The following is a 22,003-nucleotide window of genomic DNA, read 5'->3' on the forward strand; positions in this document are numbered from 1 at the left end:
GATACGGTTTCTCTGGATGGCGTGGCGAATGACGCCGGCTATTGGGTCATGAACCTGGTAACGCACCATATCTTTCCAGGATATGATCTTGTCAGGCGTGATGTGCATGCCGCTAGGGTCCCGGTACGCAGCCGGGATGGCTTTGGACGCACACCCTAGAGAATCCGCCACCCTTAATTTGGAAAATGCTACTTGATCATTAACTATGGCGGCGGAGCAGCACATGGCCCGCATCCCGGGACCGGGGATTTCTTACCATTGGTTATCGTCGGGGGTGGCGGCCAGCCCCGGTCTTCTGGAGAGGGCATCGGCTCCCACATTCAGAGGGCCCGGTTTGTATTTCAAGGTGAAATTGTAGTTGAAGAGGGCAGCCAACCAATGATGACCAGCTGCATCCAGTTTAGCTGAAGTCATGATATACGTGAGTGGGTTATTGTCCGTTCGCACCTCAAAGGTAATTCCATAGAGGTAGTCATGAAGCTTATCCACGATGGCCCATTTTAACACAAGGAACTCTAGCTTATGCACTGGATAGTTTTGCTCACTGGGCGTTAGACTGCGACTGATGTAGGCAACCGGTCGTAATCCCTCTGGGTACTTCTGATGCAGTACTGCCCCTAGTCCGCTGAGACTAGCATCCACATGTAGGATATAGGGTTGCTCGGGGTCGGCGTAGGCTAATACCGAGGCAGCCGTCAGACTCTGTTTCAGGTCCAGGAAGGCCTGTTCACACTCTATAGTCCACTTGTCCCTGAAGGGTTGTCATATGGAGGTTGCTTTTCGTCCCGTGTCTTCTGGATATATTTTGAGAAGGCTGTTGAGGGCCTTTGCCCGATGAGAATATCCCTCCACAAATCTACGATAGTATCCACAGAACCCCAAGAAAGAGCGCAATTCTACCACATTATCGGGTCGCGGCCAGCTTACTACGGCTTCTATTTTGGTGGGGTGGGTGGCTATTCCCTCGGCAGACACGATGTGTCCCACATAGGTCACTGAGGTCCTACAGAATCTGCACTTGTCCAAGGACAACTTGAGTCCCTCTTGGGCGGGACGATCGAGTACCTTCAGGAGTCGGGTCTCATGTTCCTCCAGTGTTATGCCGAAGACGATGATGTCGTCCAGATACACCAAACATTCTCTGGGGTTCAAGTCCCCCAAGGTTTTCTCCATCAGTCGTTAAAAGGTGGCCAGCGCTCCACAAATGCCCTGTGGCATGCGAGTGAATTGATAGAATCCCAACGGACAGATGAAGGCAGTCTTTTCTTGGTCCTCTGGGCTCATGGGCACCTGGTAGTACCCGGACCTTAGATCTAACACACTGAACCTTTACTCCCGTTGAGGGCATTCAGGATCTCTTCTATGGGAGGGAGGTTATACTGGTCAGGAATCGTGCGATTATTCAAGGTCATGTAATCGACACACAGTCTCACAGTCCCATTCTTCGTCCTCACCACCACGATGGGGGATGCGTAGGGGCTCCTTGACTCCGTGACGATCCCGGCCTCCTCCATCTCGTGAATCACGGCCCGTACATCATCGACATCCCTAGGGGCGATGCGACGGGAGCGCTCCCGAAAGGGAGTCGTGTCATTCATCCGAACAGTGTGCTGAGCACTGCGACTGCACCCCACATCCATTTCACCAGTAGAGAAGACGTCACACTTGTCTTCTAGTTGGCCCCTTAATCTCTCTCCACTCTTCGGGCAGCCTGGATGACCCGAAGTCGAATTCTAGCCCTTCTGGGGAGCATCCAGCTCGGGCGGTGTTGACGTGGACGGGCTCATCAACTTGACTGACTGGGTAGATCCGACCCAATTTTTGTCCCGCATCTATAGCCATGGTGAAGGGGAATAGGTTCTGCACCAACACATGGATGCGACGAGGAATGGCAGCGGCCCAATCCCGAAACTCAGGTACTATTCGGTATCATCTTCGAGCGTCTTCTTCCGGAGTGCTCTCCAATGAGAAAAGATGCTCGGTGTCTTCACGCTCGGCATATGAGCACCATGCCGGCATTCTCTGTACTGCTCCCGGTGGAATTTCCGTTAGGCCGGCTCTGCCGCAGAACAACAGTCCGTAGCTCTCGGGGACCGAGGCTGGGGGGTCCTTGCCCACCTGAACAAGCTGCAGTTGAAGACTGGACATGGGTAATTCATTCGTCTCTTGCAAGTAGGCCCGGATAACAGCCTGCACAATGTCTGCATTGGTCCCCAGGATGATCGGGTACTTGGGCAGGTCCTTGGGTTCCATACACATGAGGGCGTCCACGTTCATGGGATGTGATTTCTCGGTGTTGAGCTGCTGAATCTCCAGAGACACCGTCATGATGCCATCGATAGGGTAGTCTTCATTGCTCAGGCCCCTCACTTTTATATGCTCTGCCGACTTCAGGGGTCTGTTCTGGAGATGTTGATCGTAGAACCCTCAATATATGATGGTCACTTGTGACCCCGTGTCCAGCAAGGCTAAGGAGTAGATGCCATCCACTAATACGTGTATGAGGGCCACTGGTCCCACTCGATTATTCCAGTCACGAGGACAGTCATAATCTATGGTAGTGGTCGGGGTTAGGTCATTGGGGTTGCTGGGTTCGGGGAAAGCCGGAGCCTCCAAGGCCCCTCCGTCGGCGGTGTATACTCCACAGACCATGGCATTGGGCGTGAACTTCTTGGGGGAGGGGCTCCGGTCACGGGATTCTCCTATCCTGCAGTCATAAGATAGATGCCCTTTTTTTCCGCACTTGTAGCATGACAGATCACGAGGCGGTGTACGACGGTTGTAGAGGGGAGAGGTCCTCCCCGAGTACTTCGGCCGCTCTGCTGCAGGTTTGTCCGGGGGATCCTCCTTCTTCTCACTAGTTCCCTTATTCTTGGGGGTGGAGACCCCTTTTGCTTTCTGCGGGGAGTGCAACAGTAGATGAGCCTCGTGCTCCTTGACTTGCTGTAACAACTTTGTGAATGTAGGGGGGCTCCCCCGGGTGAGATATCCCGAATCATTTTGGCAATGGGGTGGGTAGGGCTGGACCCCCCGCAGGTATTGCTTAGGAGATACTCATCCATCGGTGAGGCTATAACGTACTTATGGTGCAGTAAGGGTCCCAACGCTATCTGTACTCGATGGATGTAGGCCGACAAGTCTTCCCCTTCCTTCTGGTTAATGGCATAGTACTTGGCCCAAAGGGCCCCATCATCTTCGGCCACGCCATAGGCCTCCGTCAAGAATTCGACGATCATCTAGGAGGTCAAATCAGGATGTTGCTCTCTATGAATGCTGACCAGAGTGGACGCTGGGGGTCTCAAGCATTCCATGATGCGTTGGCATTTTACCGCGTCCGTACAGGACCATTCCTCCATTACACCCCTGGTGTGTTCTTTCCATGGGTCTATTCCATCTTCCCCCGCCGGACGGGCAGGGTCCCTGAGAAAGCTTTTAATTTCCTGTAATTTTGGGCATGTGTAGCCAGAGTGAGTGCTTCTACTAAGGGTGGTAAACTGGGTGGGGCGGCCAGCTGTCCTACCTTGTCGTTAAGTTTCTGCAGCATATCCTTACACAGTCCAGCTTCTTCGGACGCACTGGAACCCGGGTACCTGAATTCCAACCGACAACTACCCGTGTCACTGGCCGGGTAATTGGCAGAGGCGGGAGTATGACAATCTTCGCCAAGCACATCGGTGGGTATGTCCCGGAGTGGGTAGACATAGGGGCTTCCGCCAGGTGGGGAATTGGGTAGCTGTAGGTATTGGGGGACAGAGGGCTCCAGTACCACTAAATCTCTGCAACAGTCAACTAGCAGGGTGTTCCACTTGGAGTCTTGGTCGATGAGGACATCCACCAGGCGGGCTTTGGGTAGTTGTCTTAGGCCGTTTGTAATGTCTCTAAGGGCAAGGCCATAGGAACTGGACTCAAGGCCGGGTGTTTGAATCTGCCGTGCCCATTCGCGCACGCTCTGATGCGAGGGGAGAGTCATTCTGGACAGGTGGCTTTGGATTTAGAATTGGGGGCACCCCAGGTCTGATCTCAACAGCGCCTCCAAATGTAGCCCTGTTTCCTATTGAATACAGTACGCTACCAATGCTTTTCAACCTGTTGGCTCGCAGGGCCTAAGCCTCCGCCACGGAGAGCCTGGGGCAACACATATTAATACTGATAACCTCTTACCAAGTGCAGCGCCTCCACCTGCGATGGCTCCCAGCAGAGTGGAAGTTATTCCTCGCAGGACAATAATGTACAACTCCACACACAGCATATCAAATAACCAATGACTTTACTAACAGCAACCATAACCTTGTATATCATCAAACAGGTGTCCCTCCATAGGGGAGACACTATGCTACTGCGTCTCGCAGGACGCGACCCCTTCACCATGTACCCACACCGTGTACAGTTCCCCACACCCAAAATCGCCCCACCCCCAGAGTGAGGTATATGTGTGTGTGACTGCGCAGCCACTATGTTCTGATATTATAGTTGGTGCACTTAATGATGTTACCTGCCGAGCGCTCCAGCGCTCGGGCCTGCCAAGGAACTTCACAAGGGTTCGACGATGAAGGAACTCCAGGAATACCTTCCGGGGCGATCCTACCTGGATGGCGACTACTGTGCGGGCCGAGGTCTGAGCCCAAACCTCTGGTATGATATCGCGACAGTCTCTGGGTGTACAACTCTCCTTCTGATGATAAAGGGGACTGTATCCTATCTGAGGGCCTGTCCCTACTGCTCCACTCTACGGGGACTCAGGGCCTAACTGGCCCAGGGGTATGTGGCCTAGTATAGGGTCTACTCGCCTCCCTACACGCAGAGCTCCTTCTCCTTCCTCCTCCCGCTGGTTTCTTCCCAGTGTGCTCCCCTGCGCAACCTCCTAACTCTTCGTCCCGATTTTCCACCCGTCCTATAGGCTCCCTGGCGTCATCTGGTCTCGCTCTGGCTGCTGGGACTCGTAGTCCCATGCGCTCCACCCTGTAGGAGCAGCTCCTCTTTCGCGGACTCTCGCAACCTCTGGCTGCACATGCGTGACCTCTGCTCCCTCACCACCTCCATGGGATCACCATGCATGCGCGAACACCAACATGGTGGCACCCTACTCGCTCGGTCATTGCAGAGCCTCCGATATACCGAAGCACTCCCTACACGCAGCAACCTTCCCTAGTCTCCCAGCATGCGGAGATAAGGGTAACCTGGGGGACCTGGCTACACATTGTATATATATATATATATATATATATATATATATACATAGTGTCATGGTAGCGTGCCCTGACGCGTTTCATCACGACAGTGACTTTTTCCCTTTGAAAAAGTCACTGTCGTGACGAAACGCGTCAGGGCACGCTACCACGACACTACGTTATCATGCAGTGTGCGCTTTACGGCCGGAGAGCGCATGGAGCTGATCTGAGGCTGAAAACTCCAAATCGCATTCAAGCAAAGAGACACTGTTTCCAATCGTCCAAAAACTGCTGGAGGTGAACCGGATAGGCTATCGAACAACTGATGTGTTCCAGGACGGTGTTGCCTTGCTGGTGGTGATTATATCACAAACTGCCTTTTTATCTTGTACTTTTGTGAGTGTGCTTAATCCCCTTGTCCTCTTTTTAATTGATTAAATGTACTGTTTTACACTATGTGACGTGCGCTCTCTGTTCTTCTCTTTCTATAGTTTCCTGCTGGAATTGGTTATTCCTTCTGAGAGCAGCCGTGGATCCCTGAGCAGCATTTTGTTCTATATTTGAACTTTTATTGGACTTGCACTAAGGGTTGGACTTTCTTCAATTTTTTGTCTTTTTTCTTTGTTTGTTATATATGTAATTAATATTATTGGCACGTTTTTTATTTATTTTTCATACACATTTTTTTCATATTTATAGTTTTTTAGATTGTTAATTCTATTATAATTTTTATTATTATTATACACAATATTTGTATTGTTCCAATCACCTTGTTTCACGAGTGGCGCTACTGAAATTTCTCTCTCTCTCATGTTCGTCATGGCACCTACAGGGATCTCAACAAGGCTAAACACCTGGGCCATTAGGCTGGGAATCAGACTCCGCATGTAGACGTACTTATATTTCGTAGAAGTTTCACCTGTGTTACCGCTGTCTTTGGTCCTACTTGCAAATCAGACATTCTGCTTCACCATTTTGTATGTTCTAACTCAACTCCAACTCCAGTCCTCAAGGGCAACCAACAGGTCAGGTTTTCAGGTTATCCCTGCTTCAGCACAGTTGGCTCAATCAGTGGGTCAGTCAAAGACTGAGCCACCTGAGCTGAAGCAGGGATATCCACAATACCTGACCTGTTGGTAGCCCTTGAAGACTGGAATTGACTACCCCTGTTCTAACTGTTTCGATTTGTTTCCTTATATATTTTATTTTAATTTCCCTCCTTCAGCTGTGTGGTTGCAGCATTCTGTTGCTAATTCTGTGATGATAAACTCTGCTCTATAGATGACCCCAAAATGGGACATTCTAAACACTCTAAATTAATGCATTATTGTCATGGCTACCAACCAGGTGTGAGTAATATCAAAGATATACTGTATACCTTAAACCAGTAGTCTCAAGCTCAGTCTTCAAGGGCCACTAACAGGCCAGGTTTTATGGATATCCCTGCTTCAGCACAGGTGGCTCAATCAGTGGTTCAGTCTTTGACTGCACCACCTGTGCTGAAGCAGAAATATCCATAAAACCTGGCCTGTTGGTAGCCCTTGAGGACCAAGTTTGAGACCCCTGTCTTAAACTGTTCCTTAATAAAAGAGAGAGAACAAAAATGCTTAAACCACTTCAGATAACCTGATTATCTTCCATTGATACCCACCAGTTCAGAATTATAGGAGGCTGAAGTATCGTACAGGTATTGATTTGACAATCCGGGTTACTAACGCATTTTTCAATGCATCAATGTTTTTTCCCCCTGAAACAAAGACCTTTATCTTGATGTATTTGAACTATTTTTTTTGGAATACACTGCAGCCAGCTGTAATCTTTACCTTGATAAAGTGGTCCGGTATTATCAGATAAATACAACCTTTGTAAGAAAGCAAGGATGGGAAATTATAAACCCTGTTAATTGGCTTCAAATTAAAATGACATTTGTTGTTTTATGCACAGCGTTGTGACATTAAAGCAATATCCCAGGTACATTTTCACTGCTCTTTCTTGTTAACATGTGCACAATACAATGCATAGAGCAAAATGTCTTCGGAAATCTGTGATGTCTGCGGGTTTGTCCCTCAGACAGTAGAAATAATATCACGTCAACATAATATGGAGCTGTGATATCGACTGTAATAAATACTGTAGCTATCCCAGGGTACACATATTCTAGCAGAATGACAAAATACATTAAAGTTAATTTTTAATGCTTCAGAAGACAATATGAAGTCAAGAGGTAATTTAGGGATAGCTGGAGAGGATGGTGTACCGAGTATCCATGTTTAAGAATTAAAGCTCAACAGTTCAATGAAGGTTGCGTGACATTCTGCACAGCGCTGCTAAACTCTGCCAGGTCTCTAATGAATACTTAACCATCACCTTTTAGACCTCGGATGACTTCTTCTGAATCCGAGCCTTACGATTATGTGAGAGGTTTAGTTTTTTTTAGATTCATTAAAATAATTGACTAGATCAGTTTTCCTGTTTAAAAAATAATGAGATAATGCAAACTAATGGTAATGAGTAGAGATGGGTGATTTTTTCTGGCGAAATTGGATCCGCAGCGGATCGTCCGGTTCCTTTGGTCCGCAGATTTTCAGCAGATCAGTGTCAAAAAGGGCACTCCGCGTTTTTGCGGATTTTTAAAATGAATATATTGCCAATACAGGCCACGGATTCCGCAACCCGTGGACGGATTTGTAGAATTCAATCCACGGAATCAACAATTCGTTGGTGGATTCTAATGAATACATTCTGAAATAAAGTTATTATTTTATGCAGCGAAAAGCAGATAAATGTATAGCTGTTTGGTTTATCCCAGCATTTTACCTGTCACAAACAGATGTCACAAACTGTTTTCCCAAGTAAGTCTCCCTTTAATTCTGGATAAGGGCTTGTTTTGGGCTAAGAATCTTGCTGGAATGAGTGTAAAGTAGTTAATTGAAGAGGCCTTATTGTTCTTTGACACATACACCTGTATGATTACCTGTTGAAAGCCTTTCATGGACCAACAAGAGAGTTATTGGTAGATTAAATTATAACGTGCATAGCTTTTTAAGCCTCGCTGGTCTCCTCTATCCTGTAATAGGCATTGAGATCTTGAAAACATTTAATACACTGCTGTTTAATCTATGAAGGGTTCTCTTACAGGACTGAATGCAAACAATAAATGGATTCTAACTGTGATAAAAGAAGGCTTATTTATAAAAGAACACAAAAACAAGGCACAAGAAATGTACATATGTGGGTAACAATATGCTACTAGGGTTTTTGCATCACAAAACACTTTATTGCAAGTCGCATACAACATGCAACATGTCATTGAAATATTTGTAAAGAAGTTATTAAATGAATGATACCTTTTTAGACATTTGCCTTCGGTTTAATTAGATATTATAATGTGGAGACACATTACGTCGCATCTTTTGGTCATCTCCAATGTTGTTGAAAAGAATAAGATCTCAGTACCAATGATGTTCTTGTGAGAATAGCTATGCTAAGAGTGTGTTACCCAGGATTGGTAGGCCATTGAAAGGTTTGCCATTGTCTTCTACAGGCATACCCCGCATTAACGTACGCAATGGGACCGGAGCATGTATGTAAAGCGAAAATGTACTTAAAGTGAAGCCCTACTGTACCTTTTATCCACTTATCGATGCATGTACTGTACTGCAATCGTCATATACAGTAGCGACAAAGTTTATTCGAGCAAATGCCGCTCGGCAGGATGCGTGGCGGCAGCGTGGAGAAGCGTTGAGTAGCGGCTCGTTCGCGTGACGTCGGTGACGTCACAGTCAAGCGAGCGCCCGGCTTCCCCGGCTTCCCCGGCTTCCCCGACTCCCCTGAAGGTTTGAAGTGAGGTAAGCGGGGTAGCGGGGAAGCAGAGGGGCACAGCAGGCGCAGCTAGATGGTCGGGAAGATGTTTAAATTGCGCGCGGATTGGAGGGGGGGGGGAACGGAGGGGACGCGGCTGGATGCGGCTGATGTGCTGACTTTCCTCAGCACCAGCCGGAGTAAATCCCGGTGAACCGGCGGCATTTGCTCGAATAAACTCTGTCGATACTGTACGTGCATAACTGATGTAAATAACGCATTTGTAACAGGCTCTATAGTCTCCCCGCTTGCACACAGCTTCGGTACAGGTAGGGAGCCGGTATTGCTGTTCAGGACTTACTGACAGGCGCATGCGCGAGCTGCCATTTGCCTATTGGGCGATATGTCCTTACTCGCGAGTGTACTTAAAAGTGAGTGTCCTTAAACTGCGGTATGCCTGTATATTACTGTATGTACAGTATGCTAATTTAAAAAAAACCTTTTCAACTGCGTTCTCCGAGTGATCACCTGGACCCTTGTCGTGGTTTCACTGATATCTGCGTACTTATTTTGCTTTAATCTGAGCCGCTTTGAGTAATACATGTTCTATGCAGATTTAATCGTATCGACCAGTAAGAGCTAATAACTTTTGCTGTGCATTCAAACTGTAAACCAGTGGTGATCTGGTAGGATAGAAGGTGCCAGAACTCTAAATAAACATTATTTAAAGCTTAACTAAAATAATTAATTCAACTTTGATATAAAAAATGTGGTAGAAACGGCATTAAATCTATTTCCACACTGGGGCTTATTCTATAATCAGCCGAAACGGACATTTTTCGGGCAAATTTCCCAATCAAGTCAATATTATTGATGAGAGTTAATATGCAGAAGCAGAACAGACCGCAAGATTAACACAACTGGAGCTGCAGACACTTTTTTGAGTCTCTAAGGCCGTGATTATACCAAAAGCGGCTAGCGACGGCGCGCTGAGCATCACCGTGCGGCTCGAAAACAAATAGCAAGAAGACAATGCAAATGTATTGTACATACCGCACGCGATGCATGCGCCGCCTGGAACTGCAGTTATTAGTAATGTAGGCCTTACCCTAACTCCGACGCAGGGCAAAAAACCGCCACAGCAAAGAGCAAAGTGAACGCACACGCTCCCGGCTGTGTCCTTTAAGCTCCCTCGGCTCCCCCCTTGTTCCTCCTCTTCCCGCCCCCGGCCGCAAACAGCGGCCAAGCCGCAGTGAGGGAGGCCTTGCCCCCCTGGTCAGGGCCGCCCATCACCTAGGCGGCAAGAAGGGCTGCTGACAGGAGAATAGACTTGAGAATTTGTTCTCAGCAGGCAACGGCCGCGTCACGTGATCAGTTCTGCCAATGAGAGTGATCCGCTCATGGCCACGCCTCCCTGTCTCTTCCGGCTGCCTCGTGACTTCAGATCGCACTGCCACCGAGCAGGAGCTGGTATAATTGCAGCGTAAGGGAGAGATTCACAAAGCTCCTCTAATGGGTATCAGAGCCTAATTTGCGTTAACTGCCACTCAAACTAATGGCAGGTACCACCGACAAAGGTCCAATACCCATTATCAGAACTTAGGGAATCCTTCCCCTAAGAATCATGAAATCTGCATAGCAAGCAACACTGCAGGTACACGTGGTTACAGTATGTGTCTGTGTGTGTGTGTCAAAGACACTAAAGCAGGGGTGACCAACTCCAGTCCTCAAGGGCAACCAATAGGTCAGGTTTTAATGATATCCCTGCTCCAGCACAGGTGGCTCAATCAGTGCCTCAGTCAAAATGCCACTTGTGCTGAAGCAGGGATATCCCTAATACCTGGCTCACCGGTGGCTCTTGAGGACTGGAGTTGGCGATGCACCGTCACTCTAAAGAATAGTGTGATGCTCTCTTTTTGTGTGCCAGTGTATATCTTTGTGTGTGCCAATTTTGGGCAGGCAGTAGTGCAGGTACACACAGGTACACACAGGTACAGCTGTATCTCACAGTAATAGTACTGTAAGTGTTCTGCAGAATGACAGTACACTGGTTGTACAATGAAGATAAATACATGCACCTGCCTAGATTCCTTCTATACAGCTTCACAAAAACCCACTCTGAATCCCTTTGAAGCTTTTACAAACGCTGCTAGCTGAACATAACAGCCACACACCATACAACATGCATTTGTACTAAACAGAAGGTGGAGCATTCCAGGCTGTGAAATAACTATTAGGATGTCTTTCTCTAAAGACTGCAGTATTCAAGCTGGAGTAAAAAAAAACACCACTTCCAACAAGAATATGTGAGCGAGCGCTTGTGTGAGTTTGCAGAAGTCCTGTGCTTAATAATACATTGGAGATGAAAGCGAGATACTTACTTTTTCTTTTTGCAAGAAAGCAAAGTGGAAGAGAATAAGGTTAAACTGTACCAGAAGACGTTTTATGAAAAATGTCAGATTGAACTTGACGTGATGAAAAAAATAAAACAGTGTAGTGTAGTGGTTCTCGAAAGCTAGGGAATGACAAAGTCATCAATTATTATTAGGATAACAGAAAAGGTGACGGTGACATAAAGTGGTACTGTACTTTACGATAAAGTAAAGTGAATAGTAGTTCTGTTTAAAAAAAAAAAAAAACAACTAACCAAGATGATCATATTGCAGCAGGCTACGATTATGTACTGTAACTCCAGAAAAATCATGACAAAGTGTATTTGACGAGCAGGGGCGTGGCTAAAGCCCAGGCAGCCCGTCTGCACTCTTGGGGGGCCTGCTCTCCCCCCACTGTCGGTAGCACATTGCTGGGCCTGAGATGCAGGAAGAAAGCACAGAGGGAAATCCCTTCTTCTCAAGGTGGGCGGGGCCTTGGTCAGGGGGGCGGGGTCCGGAGATGCAGCAGGAAGGACAGAGGGAAATCCCTTCCTCTGCAAAGCCTCTGCAGGTGGGCGGGGCCTATGTCAGGGGCGGGGCCTCAAGTAGTGCAGTGTGGGGTTGGGACTGCAGCCTGAGAGACAGGCTGGGAAAGGTGAGAAGGAGGGGAAGGGTTAAATCACAGGGTCAAAACTGTCATGAAAAGGAAGAATACAGAAAAGAAGAGACTCAAAGAGAAAATGACGTACGAAAGGGAAATACACGAGGGAAAATAAAGACATGAGGGGGAGAAAAGAGAGAGAGAGAGACATAAGGGGGAGCAAAGAGAGATTGAGAGACATGAGGGGGAGCAAAGAGAGAGAGAGACATGAGAGGGAGCAAAGCGAGAGAGAGAGAGAGAGAGAGAGAGAGAGAGAGAGAGAGAGAGAGAAAGAGACATGAGGGGGAGAAAAGAAAGACACGAGAGGGAGAAAAGAAAGAGACATGAGGGGGAGCAAAGAGAGAGAGAGAGACATGACGGGAGCAAAGAGAGATTGAGAGACATGAGGGGGAGCAAAGAGAGAGAGAGACATGAGGGGAGCAAAGCGAGAGAGAGAGAGAGAGAGAGAGAGAGAGAGAGAGAGAGAGAGAGAGAGAGAGACATGAGGGGGAGCAAAGAGAGAGAGAGAGACATGACGGGAGCAAAGAGAGAGAGAGACATGAGGGGGAGCAAAGCGAGAGAGACATGAGGGGAGCAAAGAGAGAGAGACATGAGGGGAGCAAAGAGAGAGCGAGACATGAGGGGGAGAAAAGAGAGAGCAAGACATGAGGGGGAGCAAAGAGAGACAAAGAGAGATATGAGGGGAAGCAAAGAGAGAGAGAGATGAGGGGAAAAGACAGACAGACATGTGAGGGGAAAAGAGAGACAGACATGTGGGGAGCAAAGAGAGAGATAAGAGGGGGGGGAAAGAGACACATGAGGGGAGAAAAGAGAGAAAGAGACATGAGGGGGAGAAAAGACAGAGAGAGACATGAAGGGGAAAGGGAAAGGAAAAGAGAATAAGATGCTGGGAAAAGAAACATCAGGTTGTTAGAGAGAGGGTGACATAGGAGAAATATATGGGGGATTACATAAAGAGAACAGCATATGTGAAAAGAGAAGAGGGAGGGAAAAAGACATGAGGGGGAAATAAGATAAATACATGAGGGGAGAGCAGAGAGAGAATTAGATGAACAGTGTAAGAATAGAAAGACATGCTGCGGGTGGAAAGAAAGTAATGCCGGGGGGTGGAGAGAGACATGCTTGGGGGAAGGGAGAGAGAGACATGCTGGCTTGAGAAGAGAGAGACATAGAAACATGATGTGGGGGGGAGGAGAGAGAGATTCTATGTGGGGAGTAGAGGAGAGAGATATCCTGGGAGGAGAGGAAAGAGACATGCTGGGGGAAGGGAGAGGAGAGAAAGATGTGGGGAGAACAGGGAGAGATGAGGAGAAGGCGGGGGAGGGAGGAGAGGGAGAGATAAGGAGTGGGAGAAAGGATGATGATGGGAAGGGAGAGAGATGATGATGGGGAGGGGGAGAGATGATGAGGAGGGGAGAGATAATGAGAGAGGATCAGGGAGAGAATGGGGGAAGGGAGAAAAAATTGCCGTCAGAATTAATATTAATGGATCCTGAAAATCTTTTTGCTCGGGGACCCGCGCATGTCCAGCTACGCCACTGTTGATGAGTAATGTGGCCTCACGGATTTTATTCAACGTAGTGATAAAACATTCCATACAATGAAGGGAGAAGCGTTAATATCAAATCGCATAAGCAAATAGTCACGATGAAGAAAGATCATTGTTACAATGAGAAACACTCCATAATACACTTGTGACAGGGTAAATAAAAGCCACCAGCCATATGCCTGGCAGACCTATGTGTAGGTTTGCAGTGCAGCAGTTAGGAGGTTAACTTTCAGCTGAGTTAATTAGTCTGATCCCAGATGCCTCATCAAGGTGTTTCAAAACCCCCAGGCTGTACACACATGCAGGCAAGCTGGCCAGGAGACAGGAGTGAAATGCTGAAATAAGATTACTGCTACAAGGTCTGTTTCCAAAATACATGTTTGATGAACTGTCTGTGTCCTGCATGCTGAAAAGAAGCTGTCTTGTTTTTCTATGCTGAAGAGAAGCTATTTTGTTTTTTTTATGCTGACAAGAAGCTGTTTTGTTTTTGTGTGCTGTAATTTTTAAGGCTCAATAAATAAGCCTTATCAAGAAAACCCACGTGTGGTTGCATGTACCCTGCAACAACACTGAGAATGAGAAAGTGTCTATGTAAATTGTACAGTATATGGGAGCACAACTGATGCATTGCATGTAATTCGCATCTTGTGTGTTTTATGGCCTTATTCTATAATAGCAGAAAGCAGCGTTGCTCGGGGAAATTCTGAGAAACCAAAAAATATAGAGATTTATAAATGGATAATTCTATTTTTTAGTTTTTTAATGCAGTATCCCCCTGCTAAAACAATAACGCCACCCATAATAGTATCATTGCCTCTGAGGTCCTGAAGTGTTCGATTGAGAGCCTCTAATGCTGCGTATGTGTTTTAGCGCACAGCAATTCATTATCTCTGGCGAGACATTGCTGCAAGATTTCTTGCAGCTCCCTTCAAGCAAAGGAGTCATGATTTGTTGAGCGCAAAATCACACAATTTGTTTGCGTTAGCTCACAATGTTGTAACTCCACTGGTTTGCTTACTGCCAGTTTGCCACCATTGTTACAATCGAACATACACCAAAAGCCTATATATGTTATTCATCAGGATAGAGGGCAAAGAAGTTGGATAATGCAGAGCTTTCCTGCGCCCCATAAAATGTTTAGTTTTTTTTCACTTTAAATAAACAAGAGTGCTAGAATCCTAAAAAGATATACAACTGTGTATATATATTGCAGCAGGTTCATCTGATGGTTAAGGTGAGGCAGCAGTACAAATATCATATGGAAAACCTATACACTTCAATGAATACTTCTAACAAATAAGTTTAACAAACCGATAGACCAAGGCCTGGGCCATGGTGCCTTTGCCTGCGCTAAGGCGTGCGGAGGCGGTCGGAAAGCGGGTGCTTTCCCTGGGCATGGTCGACGGACCATGGGGGGCGCTCCTAGGGGTGTCACGGAGATGGTTTTCCCTCATTGGGCGACCTGCTCACGTGACCTGCGTGTCGGGCCAAGAAATCAGTTTCAACACGCACCTCCTCCTGCCTCCGCCCGCGTGCGCCCGCACTGTCTATGGGCGCGATCAATACCTTATGGCAATCTGATCACGCCCAGTGCGGAGGCGTCCGCACGATCTCCCACACCATGGACTCATGGTCTCCCACACCATGGACTCAGCCTTAGAGTTACAAATTGAATGAAGACTTGGATAGACTATCTTGGGGTTTTTTTTTTGTTTTGTTTTAAGATGAATACCAACAAGTAACAAATCCAATAGGGCCTTTTAAAATAGAAGTTTGTTTTGCTCAATTGTGAGTCACTGTTTTAAGAACGTATTTTAATGGTAATATAACTAAGGGCATGTACAAACAGTGCCTGCAAAGTCCTAAATACATACTGTACTGTATAACATTAACATGTACAGCTGAGCTATGTCAATCCTTTTGTTTTATTTTCATCTCTTCAAAACTGTACATTGCTCTCATAAAACATGTTGATGGTAGCAGAAAGGATTTGTCTTTGCTTAGTTGGATAATATGAAAGCGTTGAGACAATAAATCTTAATGTTTTGCCCATACCAAGCAGACAACATGAGCTTCCCTCCAGTATTTAAATGTAATACTCTAAATGCCTTCTGCATCTAAAAATATATAAGGTTTATGATGAACACTAATTTATCTTCATTGGAACTTTATTTATTCTCCAATTTGAAGAGTGGTGGCACGGTAGTATGGAGTTCAGAGTGCCACAATGCTGTTATTTACAAACTAAATGTACCACTACTTACTGTATTTTATCCACAAACCTGCTATAAATGTAGCCCTTTTTCTGACACGCTAAAGCGACTACGGGTAACTGCACGCACCTGCGGCTCCAGGAGATCTGAGCCTCCGCTAGCTGGGAGCCTGGGGTAACACTTATAGCGCAGCGCCTCCACTTACCCAGGATCCCCGTGATGTGAGATTCCCCTGGGCAAGAAACATATACACACACATGTATGATGCAACCAACTTTACTATATGCACAATAACCTTAGCACTCTATCATATTAATACACACGCAGCATATAACCCAACACATATCCTATAATGCAATATAACTTTAACGCTGCTAAATGCTAATGTCCTTATACCTTGAGTGGCTCGGCCACGCTCTTAATGAGTATTGTCCTGTACAGTAGTGGCTCAGCCACGCTCTTAATGAGTATGTCCGGGTCCCGCCACCGCGTGCCCCACACACCGTGTCCTTGCGCTAGTAGTTAGAATAACTCAGTGTATTAAGCCTTTGGTCACTCACTAGTGTCCTCAAAGAGTTACGCCTAAGGCGGGATCAGCGCCTGTTGACCGGTGTTGGTGCACTTTACGTAAATACCTTCCGGTCACGGCGGTGACCGGTAATGCTTCGAAAAGGATCAGCCGAATCCTTGCTTTTCTGGGATGTCCGCAGTGCAGCTGTCTGGTCCCAAGCAGCTCACCAGCAACCCTGCTCCGCACGCTTGTCCCTAACTGTCTACACAGTAAGGTGACTGATTGCTACCACAATGGGCATCCCTGCAGCACAGCAACCTACTGTGGCTCAGGGGTTTCTCCTAAGGGCCTGCGGGGTTAAGCTAGCCTATGCAGGCGGGTCACAGACCCCCTGCACGCATACACCCTCCTCCTTTACCTTCCAGAACCCCTCTGTCTAGCGTGACCTCTCCCCCACGCTTCCCTTTCCTGTCCCTGTCATCCTAGCCTTCTGATTGGTTCTTCACATCAGGTGACTGCCCAGGAGCTCATGGGAATTGTAGTTTCTCCACTGAGCCTCTCTGCCTAATCTGCACAGACACACAGCTCAGCTATTGCATCACACTGCCTGTCTCACTCTGGTAGGGCACACTGCAACACTGTTGCAAACACTCCACAAGCTTCTCACTGAACAGAGGCAGCACACACTGAACACACATGAGGTTCCTACCACATCCTTTCATTCTCCCCCTTGCAGAATCCAACGTCCTCGCTTGGGCTACACCTACATAACTATACACAGAATGTTATATAATAAAAATGCAGTTCAATTATATAACTTAGCACATTCGCATTGACTTTATACGATATTGCACAATTCTGTGAGCATCACAATCACAGATTTTGCTCCGAGACCACTGCTGAGCCTCATAATGGGGTGCCCCAAATTGATCATAAGCCATCCTCATTGGAGGTTGACTAGCTCTTTGGCTTCTGCGAATTTGCTCTTCAGCTACCTCCTCTGGAGAGTAGCAATTCCCATTTGGCAGTTCCAACTCTGCCCTTGAGGGGCTTGATAAGTCTGCAAAGTCTCTTTGTGGCACAAAGCACGGGCTCTGCGGGTCTAGTGGCTGGCTCACGGGAGTCAGCGTATCTGTCGTTGGACCAAGGGGCTCTTTACCCGTAGCTCCTTCGGGAGATGCCCCCGCGGCCGGAAGGCCCCTTTGAGAGGTTCCCTCCATAGGATTCTCAGAGGTGGCATTTATTACAGTCTCTAGGCCATCCTCTGTACTTTCAGTTTCTCCATCAATTGAAACAGTGGGTACCTCCAATTCGTTGTCCCCTACTTGAGGTATGGGGAGTAGGTGATTCCTATGCCACACCTTTACCCGGCCATCAGAGTCCTTGATGCGGTATACCGGGAGGCCAGGCATCTGTGATTCTACCTCATACACCCCATCTCTCCACCGATCAGCCAGTTTGTGCTTTCCGGGAATGCCTAAATTACGAAGGAGAACAGCATCCCCCGGGCGAATCTCCTTATGTCGCACCTTGTGGTCATAGCGCCTTTTGTTACCCGCATTTAATTGCGCCGCCGCCTTTTCAGCCAATTTATAGGCCTGCTGCAGGCTGTCCTGTAACCTCTGTACATAACGGAAATGCGTTCTGTTGGATACCCCATCGGTAGATATCCGCAGTCGCACATCCACAGGTAGTCGGGCTTCTCTCCCAAACATTAAGAAGTACGGAGTATACCCTGTAGACTCGTGTCGAGTACAGTTATAGGCATGCACCAACGTCTCCACATGCTTGCTCCACTCCGTCTTCTGAGAGCCTTTTAATGTCCCCAGCATGTCCAGCAGTGTTCGGTTGAACCGTTCGGGCATAGCATCCCCTTCTGGGTGGTACGGGGTAGTCCGTGACTTAGCTATGTTTAACAACTTCAACAGTTCCCTAATGAGAGTACTCTCGAAATCCCTGCCTTGATCAGAGTGGAGTCGGTTCGGTAATCCATAATGAATGAAGTATTTCTCCCACAATACTCTAGCCACTGTTACCGCCCGTTGATCTTTGGTAGGGAACGCTTGGGCGTACCTTGTATAGTGGTCTGTAATCACTAGTACGTTACCGATGCCCCGGGTGTCTGGCTCGATACACAAGAAATCCATGCACACCAAATCCATAGGACCAGAGCTTTTCAGATGGGCCATGGGAGCCGCCCGTGTGGGGAGTGTTTTCCTCTGTACACCTTCGGCAATGCATTTCCACTGATTCTCTCATTTTTGGCCAATAGAACCGGTCCCGAAGTAACCCGAATGTCTTGTCAACGCCCAGATGGCCATGATCATCGTGAAGGGCCCGGAGGACCATATTTCTCAGACTTTCAGGCAAGAATAGTTGTCGCCGATCGGGATGATTGTGGTATGGAATGACCCGGTACAATAGGCAATTGTCCAGTTCGAACTTCCCGAACTCATTCAACAATAGCTTCACCAGTTCTCTGGGGGCTTGCTTAAGAATAGAAGGGTTCTCTTGCTGCAGAGCTTGGCGAGCTAGTTCCACCACTGGATCTTGGATCTGGTGTTGCACCAATTCTTTCCAGGAAATGATTTTATCTTCGGTAATGTTCATTCCTTCCCGACCTCGGTAGGCCCGGGGAATGGCTCGGGATTGACACCCTAATGAATCAGCTACTCTTAGCTCTGAGAACGCCACCTGATCGTTGACCACTGCTGCTAGCGAACATAGAGCACGTATGCCAGGCCCCGGAATTTCCTCCCATACTTCCTCATCCATGGTGGGTTGAAGCCCCGGCCTCCGTGACAGAGCATCGGCCCCTATGTTAGTGGGCCCTGGTTTATATTTAAGGTTGAACCGATAGTTGGCCAGTGCCGCCAACCACCGGTGACCTGTCGCATCTAATTTGGCGGACGTGTTGATGTAAGTCATTGGGTTATTATCTGTCCTGACTTCAAATTGTACCCCATACAAGTAATCATGTAGCTTATCCACTACAGCCCATTTGAGGGCTAGAAACTCCAGCTTGTGGACAGGATAGTTCTGTTCGCTTGGAGTTAAGCTTCGACTCGCATACGCCACTGGGCGGAGCCCTGTGTCATGTTTCTGGTGCAACACTGCTCCCAGGCCACTGAAGCTGGCATCCACGTGTAGAACGTATTCTCGGTCGGGGTCGGCATAGGCCAGCACTGGGGCCTGCGTTAAGCTGGCTTTCAATTTCAAGAACGCTTGCTCACAAGCAGAGGTCCATTTCTCTCCAAATGGCGTTTGTGCTGTGGTGATTTTCCTGCCGGTGTCCTCAGGACAGATTTTTAAGAGATTATTCAGGAGTTTAGCTTTGCTGTAGTAGCCCTCCACGAATCGCCGGTAGTAGCCGCAGAACCCCAGGAAGGATCGAAGTTCTTGAACGTTGTTAGGCCGGGGCCAATTCACCACTGCCTCTATCTTCCCTGGGTCGGTGGATATCCCTTCAGCTGATACAATGTGACCCACGTATGTCACGGACGTGCGGCAGAATTTGCACTTATCCAGGGACAGTTTCAACCCCTCCTTTTGAAGTCGATCCAACACCTTCATCAGCCGCTCCTCATGCTCCTCTAGCGTCTTTCCGAACACTATAATGTCGTCCAGGTACACCAAGCATTCTTGCGGGTTCAGGTCCCCCAGGGTCTTTTCCATTAGCCTCTGAAAGGTGGCAGGAGCCCCGCATATCCCTTACGGCATGCGGGTGAACTGGTAGAACCCTAGCGGGCAGATGAAGGCCGTTCTCTCCTGATCTTCCAGATCCATGGGTACTTGATAATACCCCGACCTCAAATCTAGTACACTGAACCATTTACTTCCCGTCAGGGCATTCAAGAGGTCCTCGATGCGTGGGAGGGTATACTGATCAGGCACCGTACGGCTGTTCAAGGTCCTATAGTCCACGCAGAGGCGTACGGTCCCATTCTTTTTGCGAACCACTACGATGGGTGAGGCATAGGGACTGCGTGATCCTTGAACGATACCAGCTTCCTCCATTTCGGCTAGTAATCTCCTCACCTCTTCCACGTCTCGGGGTGCTAGGCGGCGAGAACGTTCCCGGAACGGGGCATGGTCGCTCAGTCGAATGGTATGGCGGGCGCTGCGACTGCACCCTACATCCATATCACTAATGGAGAATACCCCCCGTCGTTCTTCCAGTTTGGTCTGCAGTCTTCCTTTCCAGCCCTCCGTCAAGGGTGAATCTCCAAAGTCGAATGCCAACCTTGGGGTCACGGCATGAGTGGTGACCACCGGGCGCTCACCTACACTATTCTCCACCGGGGTTACTGGATAGATGCGACCCAATGGTTGCCGCCGATCAATGCACATGGTGTAGGGAGAAAGGTTCCGTACGTACACCTGGGTTCGAGCCGGAATTTTTCCCGACCACTTCTTTATTGAGGCCAATACTTCGTAGCCGAGTCGCTGGTCATCGCGGATCGAGTTTTCCAGGGAGAACAGTTGATCCTCCGGTCGTCTGGCCGGATAACGACAGGCGGCGATCATCATTCTTCCTTCCCCGGGCAGGATCTCGGTTAGCCCCCGCTCTTGACTATACAGCATCCCATGTTCCTCTTCGGTCGCAATCTTACCGCAAACCTCTTGCAACACCGGGCAAGCAGCTAGAGCCAGCAATGGTGATTCACCCGTTTCCTGTAGATACTTGCGGAGCACATCCTGTACGATGTCTGTGTTGGTCCCCATGATTATCGGGGCGCTGGGATGATCCTGGGGTTCTGGACATACTAAGGCCTCCACCTCCATGGGGTGATGCTTGCCTGTGTTCAACTGGGGAATGTCCAGATGTACCTTCACCACACCGTCAATAGGGTAGTCTTCATGGCTCAACCCTCTCAACCGCAAGGAGTCAGCAGATAGCAGCGGCAGCCGGTGCAAGTGTTGATTGTAGAAGGGCCGATACACGATGGTCACCTGGGATCCAGTATCCATCAGCGCTGAGGCGTAGATGCCTTCAATCACCACCTTGACGATGGCCGCTGGCCCTATTCGACTACTAGTCGAGGACGGGGCCACTGCTTCGTCAGTCTGCAGAGTACACAGCATAGACTTGGCCGGTCGGGACCCCGTTTTCCGTAGGGAGGGGCAGTGCGCTCGAATGTGCCCCATTTTTCTGCAAGCATAGCACTGGAGATGACTGCGGTAGGAGTTGTCTCGGAAGGTCGGCGATGCTCGCCCCGACGTGGGGCGCTCCCTGGCGGCTGCAGGCGCTTCCAGGTCCTCCTCCTTCGGGTTCGCATCCCCGGGCGCCTCAGTATTAGCATCCGACTTCCTGGTGTCTTTAGCCGCAACCACCGCCTTCTTTCCCGGGGTCAGCTCACGCCCCAGTAGCACAGTCTCATGGGCCTGAACCCGATCCATCAAGTCGTCGAACGCCAGTGCTTGCCCCGGCGTGAGACAGCTGCTGACGCGTACAGACACCGGGTGCAAGGGGAGGAGTCCCCTCAGTAGCTGGGTGGTGCGTAGGCCGTCGGCATCCGTCTTCTGCACCACCCCCTTCCTCACCAGGGTCCACAGGTCCAGATGCAACCGTCGAAGGAAGTCAGACACCATCTCTCCTTCTTTCTGGGCCAGAGCGTGGAACCTTGCCATTAGCGCAAAAGCATCCACAGGAACCCCATACACTTTGGTCAGGCAGTGGATGATGCCAGCCGCGTCAGCATTCGGGTGGTCGTCCCGATAGCAGTGC

At 48.5% G+C, this 22,003-nt stretch overlaps 1 protein-coding gene across 1 annotated transcript; it reads right to left on the reverse strand.

The window, feature by feature from the left end:
• Positions 1-252: 252 nt before the first annotated feature.
• Positions 253-20,672, reverse strand: LOC142465450 (uncharacterized). Its single transcript, XM_075569408.1, is given in 8 exon segments — positions 253-1,167; positions 1,434-1,711; positions 1,992-2,403; positions 2,446-2,898; positions 3,117-3,236; positions 3,521-3,949; positions 17,169-18,498; positions 18,500-20,672. Coding segments are annotated over 8 exon segments (6,063 nt in total). The 5' UTR covers positions 20,626-20,672.
• Positions 20,673-22,003: the final 1,331 nt, after the last annotated feature.

The sequence above is a fragment of the Ascaphus truei genome, chromosome 14 (assembly GCF_040206685.1).
Source record: "Ascaphus truei isolate aAscTru1 chromosome 14, aAscTru1.hap1, whole genome shotgun sequence".
In the NCBI taxonomy this organism is placed as follows: domain Eukaryota; kingdom Metazoa; phylum Chordata; class Amphibia; order Anura; family Ascaphidae; genus Ascaphus; species Ascaphus truei.